This window comes from Pantherophis guttatus, chromosome 7 (assembly GCF_059756535.1).
Source record: "Pantherophis guttatus breed Tessera chromosome 7, ASM5975653v1, whole genome shotgun sequence".
Classification (NCBI taxonomy): domain Eukaryota; kingdom Metazoa; phylum Chordata; class Lepidosauria; order Squamata; family Colubridae; genus Pantherophis; species Pantherophis guttatus.
In genome coordinates this window covers 39,537,419-39,551,301 of record NC_142069.1, presented here as the reverse complement: position 1 = coordinate 39,551,301, position 13,883 = coordinate 39,537,419, and the positions used below count along the sequence as shown (strand labels likewise).

The following is a 13,883-nucleotide window of genomic DNA, read 5'->3' as shown; positions in this document are numbered from 1 at the left end:
TTGATTTATTAATCCTACAAAACATTAATTCTGTAGAAGTTGGTTTACTCTTCAAGGAGAGTGGCAAACACATATCAGGGCCAAAGATTTGCCTCTAAAGTGAAAGGAGACCCCTTTGAGAAGGACAAGATTATTATTTTTTTTTCTCTGAAGCTTAGATCGTGGCCAGGCAATTTGGCTGAAAGAGAAATCCCCTTTCTCCCTAAATATGAATGTTGCTCAAGGAAAAGGAAGTTGCCTTCTACTGACTTTAACTCTGAGAATGTATCATGTTTCTTTGGATCAAAATATACGTGCAGGATGTTGTGAGTATAAACAGTTTAGAGAAATGAATGGTATTTTACTCTACAATGATTCTTAATTAGAATCTCACTACTAACTAACTAGAATCTCACTGTCCAGAGATCTCCAAGTTCCAACTATTTGTCAATTCAAGGCCTGTGCAGCCACCTCACTCCTTTTTCATGCCATTTTAAGTTTACTAGAAATATAATAGCTATTTTTATCTCACTGTGTTTCCATGAACAGATCACAGAGGGCAAACATTTACACAGAAGGCAAAGAAGGTAGTGGGATCCACATGGGAATAAAAGAAAGTGTAGAACTATGGTAGCTAACGTATAGCTCACAAACATTATATGAAGAATAAGCCTGAAGGGAGTATCGCAATAGGAAAATTACTCAAATAACTAGCATTAAAAGGAAAATTACACTGAAAGGAAAACAAACAGAAGTATAGATAGACATTGCAATGATATTAACAAAAGCTTCCAAATAATCATTGGTAGTGTATAAAATAATTATTGTGGCGAGAGCTGCTATGAGCCATTTTGCTATTCTTCAAGAAAAAGGATACAGATATGATGAATATGCTTAAATTATTGCTGATACATACCAAATGTCAAGACAGAAATAACATATTAACAGATCTTAAAAGATTTTCTCTTGGGAAAAGAAACAGTACAGAAGGAAGCTTGCATTCTGAACACCCTTCCATATTCTCAGTAGATGTTTCTTTTACACAATCCTATAATTATTTTCGTTTCAACCTTGTTTACTTATTGTGCTTCCTTTAAATTCTCTTGAACTCCATTTGATAAATTGGACCATATCTTTACTATACTCAGTTCCCTTCCCTATACTTCAAAATCAAACCTTAACACCACAAGAAATTGCTGTTTTCACACTATGTAATGCAATTTACAATTCCTAATACATTCTAGATAGCACAAAAAGGTCAGAGATATTCAGGGATTTTTAAAGCATAAGCTCCTAAGCAATTCTTAGAAGGTACCGTAGTATTATTTACATTGCAAGAAGCAGCTTAGCAGCTTAAACTGCGAGGAAAGATTTTGATAAAAGAAAGCAAAGTATTTACTTTCTTTCTATCTAGTTAGCTAGATAGATGATAAATAGATAAATAACAAAATCTGTACCAGTGGTGAAATGTAAAAAAAATCTGTACCAGTGGTGAAATGTAAAATTTGTTACTGTGGGCGTGGCTTGGTGGGGGGGTGGGTAATGTTACTGGGTGGGCGTGGCCAACTTTTTTTTTTTAACTTTTAAAAGCATTTTTTCTAAACCTCTTCAGCTGAAGAGGTTGCAGAAAAAAATGCTTTTAAAAGCCTCTGACGATCCCAGCTGAGCCGCGCGATGATCAGAGGCTTTTTTTTTTAACTTTTAAAAGCATTTTTTCGGCCGAAGAGATTGTAGAAAAAATGCTTTTAAAAGTAAAAACAAAAAAGCCTCTGATGATCGCGGGGCTCAGCTGGGCATGGGGGGGGCGCAGGGATTTTCGCTACCGGTTCTCCGAACCATCCACCACCATCGCTACCGGATCGGGCGATCTGCTCTGAACCAGGAGCATTTCACCCCTGAACTGTACCATTAAAAAATTACAATGAACATTTGTCTGTTTGGCAATTCATTACCAATATTGCAATCAACATGTTTAAGAAAACAGATGATCAGAAAATCTTATATGTTAGTCTTTTTTTTTAAAAAAAAGACTTAATTTGCAGAAACAGTAATAGATTTATTAATTTCTTAATCCTACTTTCTGAGTATGTCAGACAAATTCAGAAAAGTTTGTCAGAATATTTCAATATGCTTTTAATATGCAGTGTACTGTATCTTGGCTAATCTGTCTGCACCTTCATAGTTTATATACAGTATTATGTACTTTGTACTGAAGCATGAATCTGTCAAAAGGGCAGCAGTTGCTGCTGAAACCAACTGCCTCTGCATACTTTCTTCTGTGATCACTGTATGAATGGCATGGCATTTTGCAAGTCTGGCAATCAAGCCTCTACCGATATACTTAAAGTTTTGTCTTCCTTCATTGACCAATGCAGCAGGTTGTGGAGTGTGATCACATATCAGTATCTATAAGTTCACAAATGCATAAATGCTCAAATCTGCTTCTATAATTAAAGTTTTCTTGATAATATTCAGGACTGGAAAGCAATCAGAAAATCTGTTTTGCCCCTGTACATCCAGTACAGACTGTGAGCAATTAATCAAGACGATGCCCTGATGAATATAGCCTTGGAAACAAAACACAGCGTATATAGTCACTTTTGTGTGGTTTTTCAATAGTTCTTCAAAAATCTGTAAGTTATATTTCTCTGACTAGCTATTTCAGTTCTCAGATCTAATTGCCAAGGAAACAAGAGAGAAGAACTCAACCAGTGTATTCCATCTACTCTCTCTATTTCTTATTCTTCTGTACAAACTCTATCTACAAAAAAATATAAATATAAACTCTGGAAAAGGATATCCTTACAATTAGATGAACAGATGATACATTGCACGCACATCTATATTCATGTAGACTCAGAAAAATTACTAATGCATATCTGGAAGCTCAAAGGAAAATCTGCTGCCCAAAAGATTTAAATCTGTATTGTTGTTAAACACCTAGAATTATTCACTTAAGTTGGGTAGCTGTATACATTTTCTAAACAAACAAACAAACAAACAATATAGAAATGTTCTTCAAGGATGCTGAAATTGCTAAATATTAAAACAAAGAAGCATTTTCTCACAAATTTCTAGAAATTCCTATGAATATTACACTTTATACCTTGTCTTTGTTATTGCTTATATATAGGGAGTCTTCAACGTATGACCTGTCACTTAATAACCATTTGACCCAATTCTGATGTCTGCCCCCTTCATATAGTCACATGACCACATTTTGAGTGCTTGATAACTGGTCTTTAGACAAGCACAATTAGCAACTTCTTTGCTGTGTTTATTTCTGGTTTTCTGCAAAAACAGCCCATAGTGAATAAAGAATTTGCTTAATGGTTGCGGCTTAAATTTGCTTTATGACTGCTGCGAAAAAGGTCATAAAAATGGGTCTTGTAACATGGTGGTCCATTTTACAACTGACATAACTTGCAACTATGTAGATGGGCAGGCTCTATATTACATTGTAAGTCAAGAGCTACCTATAATGCCTATCTCAATAGTTCCATCTACATTCTTCTGTTTGTATTTCAAATATTTACCCAAGTAAAGTGAAAAACCATATTAGATCAGAAAAAGACCTATCTAATCTACCATCCAGGGATTAGCAGTAACTGAAATGCTTTTTCATTAAGTTCCCCTGGAGGGCAAAATGTGCATGTCTAGCTCATCAACCCTATGGTTGCACAATGGTCAGCACTGAAGATAAGTAGAGAATGGTATTGTTTTGTGGGTTTTTTGGGGAGTGGAGGTGTCTCCTTTGTCTCCACTTAATATACTACATAATACAAAGTGTGCACTAATAAGCCTCTCTCCCACTATTTTCCTAGAGTTTCCTCCTTCTATTGTTTCCCACTGCATGGCATTTCAAGGTATAATATCAAACTATCCTCTGCAGAGGTGTAATCCAGCAGGTTCTGACAGGTTCTGGAGAACCGGTAGCAGAAACTTTGAGTAGTTCCGAGAACCAGCAAATGTCACCTCTGGCAGGCCCCAGAGTGGGGTGAGAATGGAGATTTTGCAATATCCTTCCCCCAGGAGTGGGAGCGAATGGGGCTTTTGCAGTATCCTTCCCCTGGAGTGGGGTGGGAATGGAGATTTTGCAGTATCCTTCCCCTGGAGTGGGGTGGGAATGGAGATTTTGCAGTATCCTTCCCCTGCCATGCCCACCAAGCCACGCCCACCAAGCCACATCACGCCCACCAAGCCACGCCCACAAAACCGGTAGTAAAAAAAACTTTGAATTTCACCCCTGATCCTCTGCCTGGATTTCCTGAGCATTTGCCAGCTTCAGAATCAATACCAGATCAATACCAGATCAATACCAGGTCAATACAGAAATACAGACAAATTCTTCAACAGAAGTTAAAAGCAAATTATTTGTAAATTAATGTTCAAGCATTAAGTATTTCCTGAGTAACTACAAATATTGCAAGTCACAGTGCATTTTATTGATTGGTATTAATGCCATAAGAAACTAGAAATTCATTTTTTTATCTACATATTTAAGCAACTCAGACTACAGATCTCAAATAATTTTTACAAGCAGATCTGATAACCTCCAAGGTTCCATGCCAGAACAAGTAATTTGAGGATGAAAGCCTGTGGATGCTTGTAGTTTTCGAATGATATATTCAGGGAAGAACTCCTGCCCATCACCACCCCTCGTCCAGCAACTCTTGGATTCATTTTCATTTTTTAATCTAAACATATTAATAATTACACTTTTTAACAAGCTTTAAATGGGCAATGAAAAGATTTTTGGGATAAATGTTCCCAGGAAAAGCTATATTTATTTATTTATTTATTATTCATATTTCTATGCCGCCCACTCTCCGAGGACTCTGGGCAGCTTACACCAAAGACAGTATACTAAATAGCATATTGCCCCCAACAATCTGGGTCCTCATTTTACCCACCTTGGAAGGGTGGAAGGCTGAGTCAACCTTGAGCCGGTGAGATTTGTTCCGCTGATCTGCTGAACTAGCAGTCAGCTGAAGTAGCTGCAGTACTGCACTCTAACCACTGCGCCACCTCGGCTCTTTTTTTATTAAAATAGATTATCCTTAGTATCATTAGACTAATAAATAAAGGATATGCTGAATTCAAGGAAGAAAAGTGTAGGAATAAAACTGCCTATTAAAATAATCTTTATTCCATCTCTCATTGTTGTTGTTGTTGTTAGTTGTGAGGTCGAGTCCGACCCATCGCAACCCCATGGGCAATGTTCCTCCAGGTCTTCCTGTCCTCTACCATCCTCTGGAGTCCATTTAAGCTCACGCCGACTGCTTCAGTGACTCCATCCAGTCACCTCATTCTCTATCGTCCCTTTCTTTTTTTGCCCTCAATCTTTCCCAGCATTAGGCTCTTCTCCAGTGGGTCCTTCCTTCTTATTAGGTGGCCAAAGTATTTGACTTTCATCTTCAGGATCTGGCCTTCTAAAGAGCAGTCAGGGTTGATCTCCTCTAGGATTGACCGGTTTTATCACCTTGCAGTCCAAGGGACTCGCAGGAGTTTTCTCCAGCACCATAGTTCAAAGGCTTCAATTCTTTGGCGCTTAGCCTTTCTTATGGTCCAGCTTTCACAGCCATACATTGCAACTGGGAAAACCATAGCCTTGACCATACACACTTTTGTTGGCAGGGTGATATCTCTGCTTTTTAGTATGCTGTCTAGATTTGCCATACCTTTCCTCCCAAGGAGCAAGATCACCCCATCTGCGTGATCTTGGAGCCCAAGAAAATAAAATCTGTCACTACAGATTCCCCATCTATTTGCCAGGAAATGAGAGGGCCAGATGCCATGATCTTAGTTTTCTTAATGTTGAGTTTCAAGCCAACTTTGCACTCTCCTTCTTCACCCACATCAAGAGCTCTTTAGTTCCTCTTCACTTTCTGCCATTAGAGTGGTATCATCTGCATATGAGATTGTTGATATTTCTTCCAGAAATCTTAATTCCAATTTTTGATTCATCTAGCCCCGCCTTTCTCATGATGTGCTCTGCATATAAATTAAAAGGGCAGGGTGACAGTATACAGCCTTGCCAGACTCCTTTCCCAATTGTGAACCAATCAGTGGTTCCGTGTTCAATTCTCATTGTTACTTCTTGACCCGCATATAGGTTTCTCAAGAGACAAATAAGATGGTCTAGTACTCCCATCTCTTTAAGAACTTGCCACGATTTGTTGTGATCCACACAATCAAAGGCTTTAGCATAGTCAATGAAGCAGAAGTAGATATTTTTCTGGAACTCCCTAGTTTTCTCCATGATCCAGTGTTTGTTGGCAATTTGATCTCTAGTTCCTTTGCCTCTTCGAAATCCTGCCTGTACTTCTGGTAGTTCTCGGTCCACATACTGCTGGAGCCTAACTTGTAGGATTTTAAGCATAACCTTACTAGCATGTGAAATGAGTGCAATGGTGTGATAATTTGAACATTCTTTGGCATTGCCTTTCTTTGGAATTGGAATGTAAACTGTCCTTTTCCAATCCTGTGGCCACTGTTGAGTTTTCCAAATTTGTTGGCAAATTGAGTGTAGCACTTTTACTGCATCGTCTTTCAAGATTTTGAATAGCTTAGCTGAAAGACTGTCACCTCCACTAGCTTTGTTGTTGCTCAGATTTCCTAAGGCCCATTTGACTTCACATTCCAGGATGTCTGGTTTGAGGTCAGTGACCACCCTATCATGATTATCAGGGACTTTAAGCTCGTTCTTGTATAGTTCTTCTGTGTAATTTTGCCACCTCTTCTTAATCTCTTCTGCTTCTGTTAGGTCCCTGCCATTTTAGTCCTTTATCATGCCCATCTTTGCATGAAACGTTCCCTTCGTATCTCCAATTTTCTTGAAGAGATCTCTGGTCCTCCCTATTCTATTGTTTTCTTCTATTTCTTTTCACTGTTCATTTGAGAATGCATTCTTATCTCTTCTAGCTATTCTCTGGAATTCTGCATTCAACTAGGTGTATCTTTCTCTTTCTGCCTTGCCTTTCGCTTCCCTTCTTTCCTCAGCTATTTGCAAAGCTTCCTCAAACAACCATTTTGCTTTCTTCATTTCTTTGGAATGGTTTTAGTTGCTACCTCTTGTACAATGTTGCGAACCTCAGTCCATAGTTCTTCAGGCACTCTGTCTATCAGATCTAATTCCTTAAATCTATTGGTCACTTCTACTGTATATTCATCAGGGATATTATTTAGTTCATACCTGAGTGGCCTAGTGCTTTTCTCTAATTTCTTCAATTTAAGCCTAAATTTTGCAACAAGAAGCTCATGATCTGAGCCACAGTCAGCTCCTGGTCTTGTTTTTACTAACTGTATATAGAGCTTCTCCATGTTTGGCTGCAGAGCACATAGTCAATCTGATTTCTGTGTTGACCGTCTGGTGATGTCCATGTGTAGAGTCTTCTCTTGGGTTGTTGGAAAAGAGTGTTTGCTATGACCATCATATTATCTTGACAGAATTCTATCAGCCTGTGCCTTGCTTCATTTTGTACTGCAAGGCCAAATTTACCTCATATTCCGGTTATCTTTTGGCTTCCTACTTTAGCATTCCAATCCCCCATGATGATAAGGACATCATGTTTTTGGTGTTAATTCTATAAGGTGCTGTTCGGCATCATAGAACCGGTCAATTTCATCCTCTTCAGCATCAGTGGTTGGGGCATAGACTTGGATTACTGTGATATTGAATGGTTTGCCTTGAATTCGAACTGAGATCATTCTGTCATTTTGGGGATTCCAGTATTGCTTTTCCTACTCTTTTATTGATTATGAAGGCTACTCCATTTCCTCTGAGGGATTCTTGCCTGCAGTAGTATACCTGATGGTCATCTGAATTAAATTCACCCATTCCTGTCCATTTTAGTTTGCTGATTCCTAAGATGTCGATGTTCATTCTTGTCATCTCTTATTTGACTACATCCAGCTTGCCTTGATTCATGGATCTTACATTCCAGGTTCCTATGAAGAAAAAATCTTTACAGCATGGACTTTCCTTTCACCACCAGATGCATCCACAGCTGAGCGTCCTTTCAGCTTTGGCCCAGTCACTTCACTCTTTCTGGCACTACTAGTACTAGCCCTCTGCTCTTCCCCAGTGGCATATTGGACACCTTCCAACCTGAGGGGCTCATCTTCCCTGTCATATCTTTTTTCGTTTTGGTATTGTTTATGGGGTTTTCATGGCAAAGATACTTGAGTGGGTTGCCATTTCCTTCTCCAGAGGATCAGTTTTGTCAGAACTCTCTGCTATGACCTGTCCATCTTGGGTGGCCCTGCATGGCATAGCTCAAAGCTTCATTGAACTATGCAAGCCCCTTTGCCATGACAAGGCAGTAATCCATGAAGGGTCCATCTCTCATTAGGTTCCTTTAAATTTATTGATTTGGCATTTCGCAAATTGCAGAACACCCATTAGCAATATGGAACCTCCCAACAAAACACAACTGAAGATAGGTGAAGTGAATCGATATGCTTTATTTGAAGTGGCTGTCATTTTTAAATCTTGACTTCACTACATGTTATCCCAGGTTATTCAACTTCAACTAACAAATAACCTGCCTGAACTATAGAAATATAACTTCATTGTTGAATCATGTACATGCCAGTTAACACAGGAGGCTGAAGTCTTTCAGCAACCCAAACAGTTGATATTTGTTTTAAACACTAAGAGTAGTGTGCCAAAGTACCAAACTAAGTACTCTCAATGTTATAAAAGATACAGTCCATGCAAATAGTCTCGGTTTTGAAACAAAGCTGTGTAAAGCAAGTGCCAATTTATACGGAATCCCTTCTTCAATCCCTACTCTTACAAAAGTCTAGTTAAGATCCATTTTTCCCAAGTTAACTTCACTTTACATATATCAGTACTAAGAGCCAGTTTGGTTAACTGCACCAGGCTAGAAAGTGGAAGACCTTCAGTTCTAATCCTGCCTTAGTCATGAAAGCCATCTGGTGACCTTGGGCCAGTCACTTTCTCTCAGCCCAATTCACTTCACAAGGTTGTTGTTGTGAGGAAAATAGGAGGAAGAAAGTAGTATAAGATATGTCCATTGCCCTGAATTGTTTAGAAAAAATAATAAAGGTGGGAAATAAATAAATAAATAATACTATGCTGCATGCCCTACAGTTAAGTGCTTATAGCAGCAACAGTACTTATCTGAATTGAGTTCTGCAAACACATCCAGATATAAAACTATTAACAAGACTTGGCTGCAAACAACAGTTCTAAGCCATGGTTTATGAAATTTAAGAGAAGGATGATTTCTCTTACATCAGCTTCAGACCAAAATGAAACTAAAAATTCTTTATATTTTCAATTTAGCCCATCCCTTTTGATTTCTAAAGCAACTTTTTCCAGTCCTTCACCTGAGTCTTTCTTTGTATGTATTCATTTTACTTTCTATACTCTCTTAGCAACACTGATTAGTAGATTTGATTGTTGTGTTTGCTGTTTCTAACAAATGAGGGCTATGCTTAATTATAAACCTGTGAATTGACATTTATATAGGCTTATCAGTCACGCATATCAACCTTAGAGTTGCATAGGAACATAGTTCTTTTCAACAGAATAACTTCATATACATCTACTTCACAAAAGCCTACTTTGAGTGGCTTTAAGTCTAAGCTAAATGGATACCGGCCCTTTGCAACATATGTTTTCAGAATAGGATACAATTATGCCTCCATAAATTGCTGGCTTCCCCCAGGATTTTGTGCACCATCTATTTCATTATTTCCAAAAGCCTCTTCCAACAACAAAAATGCTGTACTACTCGGACTGTCCTCCCAGAGAAGCCCTGAAGGTCATATAACTGCTGGCAATGAATGTACCCATTCAGCAAAAGAAAGCTGTATTCTTTCTGCCTCTAGCTCTTTTCCACTGTTAAGGTCTCCTAAAGTTTGCATGTCTAGCCAGCAGGTCAAATTTCTGAGTCTGCCTGGTGATCTCCAAACTTGTTGCGATCAACCCCATGCTTCTAAAAAGTACTTCTCCCAATATATTATGAAATATTGCCTTTAAGTCTATCAATCAGGTTGCTTTTTAAAAAAAAATAAAATAAATGCATGTTTACAGAAATTATTACTTTGAAATACTTCTCTGGTACAACAATTACACAGATTTGTTTCTTATATTAGTATTCATTTACAGTTGCATATAACTGTGCAAATCCTCTCATCAGAACAATCCTTCAACAAGAGTACATCATCACAATCATCCCAAGTGAGAATGGGCATGATCAAATTCTAAATGGCCAAAATAAAAGAACACAGAATCTTATATCTTCATGTATAGTTGATAATTATATAATCTTTAATTGCATTCAAATATGCAGTTGAAAATACATTTACATATATAAGTATTTTTCTATCAGGTCATCTATCTAATGCATTGCTAATGATTAAATCTAAGGATTAACACATAGTAAGTATGCATAGTAAGTATAGTATGCTACTATAGCATAGATATAGATGGACTTGCTTCTGAGTAAATACACCAAATCTCCAGAAGAAAAAAAAATCTGAATTCCAATATCTAATACCGATTTTAATGAAAAATTCCTGCACCAGAAAAGATTCAAGTAGCATTTTCCCCCTCCCTTCCACCCTTACTGCCCTCCCCCAGAGCTTTCAGCAGTACAGAAGCCTGAACAATGGAGCAGATTGAAAGGTACAAAACAATGGCTAAGGTAACATGGAACAGTGACTAATTCCCTCAGAGGCTGAAGAGGCCCTGAAATCAGCCAGCGCAGTTACAACCTGATGACAACCTAAATCCCGCACTGCACGATCTGCAGGAAAGCTTCCTTAATCCCAGCTCACAGTGCATTATAGGAAAAGAACACGGAGAAATACAATGCACTGTTGACAGAATTCTTCTCCACTTGTCTTAAATGTGAATCGTTACCTTGTTATAAACCATTACCTTGGTTTCTTTTAACTTCTGAAACTGGACATTTTTTCCCCACCTAAACCTCTGACCCTTTTCCCCATCAGCTAACACAATACAGAAAGATAAGAGAAATTTGTCTGCAACTATCCATCTTTCTTTCCTAAAAAATGTTCTCTGTTCAATTATATCTCTGAATTCTGACTAGAAGAAAGCTGGTAGGTCAGAAGGTGATTCATAAGCCACAGAAAAGAACTCTTGAACCCACCATAGACTACTGCATCAGTTTTTAGCGTAAAATCAGTATCTCAGCTTCAGTGTGCAACTGGTAACTTTCAAAGTCATATTTACATGTGCAAAATGGAACTGTAGGGTGAAACTCAACAGCTTGCAAACTGAACTCTACTTGCCTTCCTTTTTAAGTAACACTTTTGCCTTTTTACTCCATCATACAGAGTACAGAGTACAGAGTTCAGAATTTTCTCCAATCCAGCTCATACTTTCCATTCTGAGCAGACATTAGCATACACAAACTAAACAAAATTAAATAGCAACTGCCACTACTATAATTTGAATGAAATATATATTGACTGCACAAAGAGTTTTCTCCCCTCAGGATTCTGATGTGATGTTTTTCAATCTACCTATCACATCTTAACATTCCAAACGTAGCAAGATCTAAAAATTATAAGAAAGATATATTAATACTTCTGTACACCTCACTGATCCCAAAATATAGGATCTTTCTGTTTCACAACTTTTCCAATTAAACAATCTAATTTCATTGTTTCTGTTTGAATGACACCGAATAAATGTTGCAGATCCCACCCAAGTCTCCTTGCTTGAATCCCTTCATTTCATTCCTTACATGTGGAAGACCCAAAATGGCACATGAGCCAAGACAGCAGGAGATACCAAAGAAAGTAGCTAGGAAAACATTGGGATTAAAGGGTGGGGTGAAGAAGGCACTGCTGTGTAAAAACCGGCAAGGCAACAATACTGGGAGATTCCATCTATCTATTATCTATCTTTTTATCATCTATCTATTGCAAGGGAGTCCCAAACACATTTAGTTCATTCTTGTCAGCAATTCCTTGTCATTCTGGGCAATCTTCTTTCAATTCCTACTCCTCTCCTCCTCTACAGCCAGTCCCCTTGCTGAAATAAATTATGACACAAAATGCACCTTGTACAGAAAGGAGCATGTTCAGATACGGAATGGGAAAAAAAAGGAGGGATGTCAATGAAAGATAAAAGCAAAGAGGAAAGGGTACCCCAAACAGGCACTCTTTGCATGATTATTAAAGAAGCAATACTTCTACCCCTTAGTTCTAGCTGGTATTGAGCCATTTCAGTTTACTTATTGATCCAGTATTTGCACGATTCATCCTATCTGTAAAGAATTATTTGGTCAGAATCCTGCCTGGTGGAAACGACCAGGTAGTCACAGGGTAGGAAAGGAGGGATTTGACAAATGATCACCAGCCCCAATGGCCTTAAGAATGCTTCCCTCCCCCCCCCCGGCCATAGAGTGAGCCATCGTCATCAGAATGCCCTCTCCTCCACCTACCTGCCCCCTAATCAGAAAGATCCCGTTGTATAGAAGCGCGAGGTTGGTTCAAGGCGGCTTACAATGCTCCGCCACGCAAATCCACGCGCAAGAGTGGGGGGGGGGAAAGAAAGTTAGCGGCGCTTCTGCAAGCAACTCGGCAGCCTCGTTGCTGTAAGGCAACCCAACAGCCAGAAGGTAATCTCTCGTCTGGCTTTTATGGAAGGCAACCCCCTCTTTTCTCCCCGCCAAACTTCCACTTGCCTGGACACCAGACGTCTTCATCCTTCCCCGCGGAGCGCACATCCCACCCGCCCTGTATAAGTCTGTCCAGATACCATCACCACCATCAGCACCAAGTCCGGCGGGACGCAAAACTTCTTCACTGGATACTCACTTGTGTCTTCTTCATAAGGAAAGAGAGCGCTGCAATCCAGCTCCGACAGCGGTGTGCAAAGTCCTTTTAGCTGATCTGTAGTTCCAGCATGTTGCAAAGGCAGCTAGACCGCGCATTGAGGCTTGCCTAGCGCCCTCTATGGCTTTGCCGTGCCCTGGCCTTCAATTCGCCCCCAGGCACGCGGGCGGCGCTCCCGCTGCTCTATTCGGCACCGGCTCCAAGTCCTTCGGAGGAAAGCAGAGGCGGGAAATGCAGCTCAAGCCGGCACCCGATCACTTCTTTTATAGCTTTAAGCTGCCTTCCGCAGCGGCAGCAACCGCCCCGAGAGGACACGCCTTCTATGTGAGTCCTTGTCAGGGGACGGGGAAAGTGGAGCGGTGGAGGAGCCCGGAGAAAGGGGAGAAGGGAATCAAGCAGGACCAGACAGACAATTGCAGTATATAAACGCCGACGGGGAGAGCGAAAGGGGGAAAAAAAAAGAGTCCCAGCCTTTCTCCACTGCCTGGGTTGAACTGCTATCCACACACCACTGAGTAGGCAGAAAACTATGCCGCATGCAGTTTGCTGTCCCCACCCTCTTCTGCCCCTGTTCCCAGTCACTTGAGTCACCTGACCTTCCTCCAAGCATTTTACACACCTTAAGGCAAACTTTGGACACTGTTCAAGGGAAAATGCAAATGTGCACTGGTATAGTGAAGGATACCTTAAAGTGGGTCACCTATAGACCAATGAGATGAAGCCAACATCACAAGGAAGTCTCAGAAGAAAGGTGTTATCGGGGCAGAGTTCTGTCATGCTTATAGAAAGATAGGGAAAAGCCCACAATGCATTTAGCTAATCTTGGAAGCTAAGCAAAGTTACCCATAGTGTATTGGGATGGAGTCTTACCTAGGAATTTCAGGAATGTTGACTGTATTAGGACATTGAAAAATATCCAAGAAGAAAACAGTGACAAACATCAAGAAAAGGTGGGATGGGTTCATGAAGTGCCACTGGCACTTGAGATGGACTTGAGGAAGATTTTACTTTATTTTATTATGGAAATAAATGTAGCTAGCAATAGAATGGATTTGAAATTC

The 13,883-nt window shown here is 39.6% G+C and overlaps 1 protein-coding gene across 2 annotated transcripts in view; it reads right to left on the bottom strand.

Annotated features, from left to right (window-relative positions):
- Window positions 1-13,390, bottom strand: part of KITLG (KIT ligand) — a 59,157-nt gene extending 45,767 nt beyond the window's left edge. Inside the window, exon 1 of one of the 2 annotated variants that reach the window (XM_060694633.2) lies at window positions 12,805-13,390. In XM_060694633.2, coding sequence (XP_060550616.1) covers window positions 12,805-12,819 — 15 coding nt within the window. In that variant the 5' untranslated portion in view covers window positions 12,820-13,390. The remainder of the gene's footprint in view (window positions 1-12,804) is intronic. The other variant, XM_087874023.1, reaches the window with a different exon arrangement.
- Window positions 13,391-13,883: the final 493 nt, after the last annotated feature.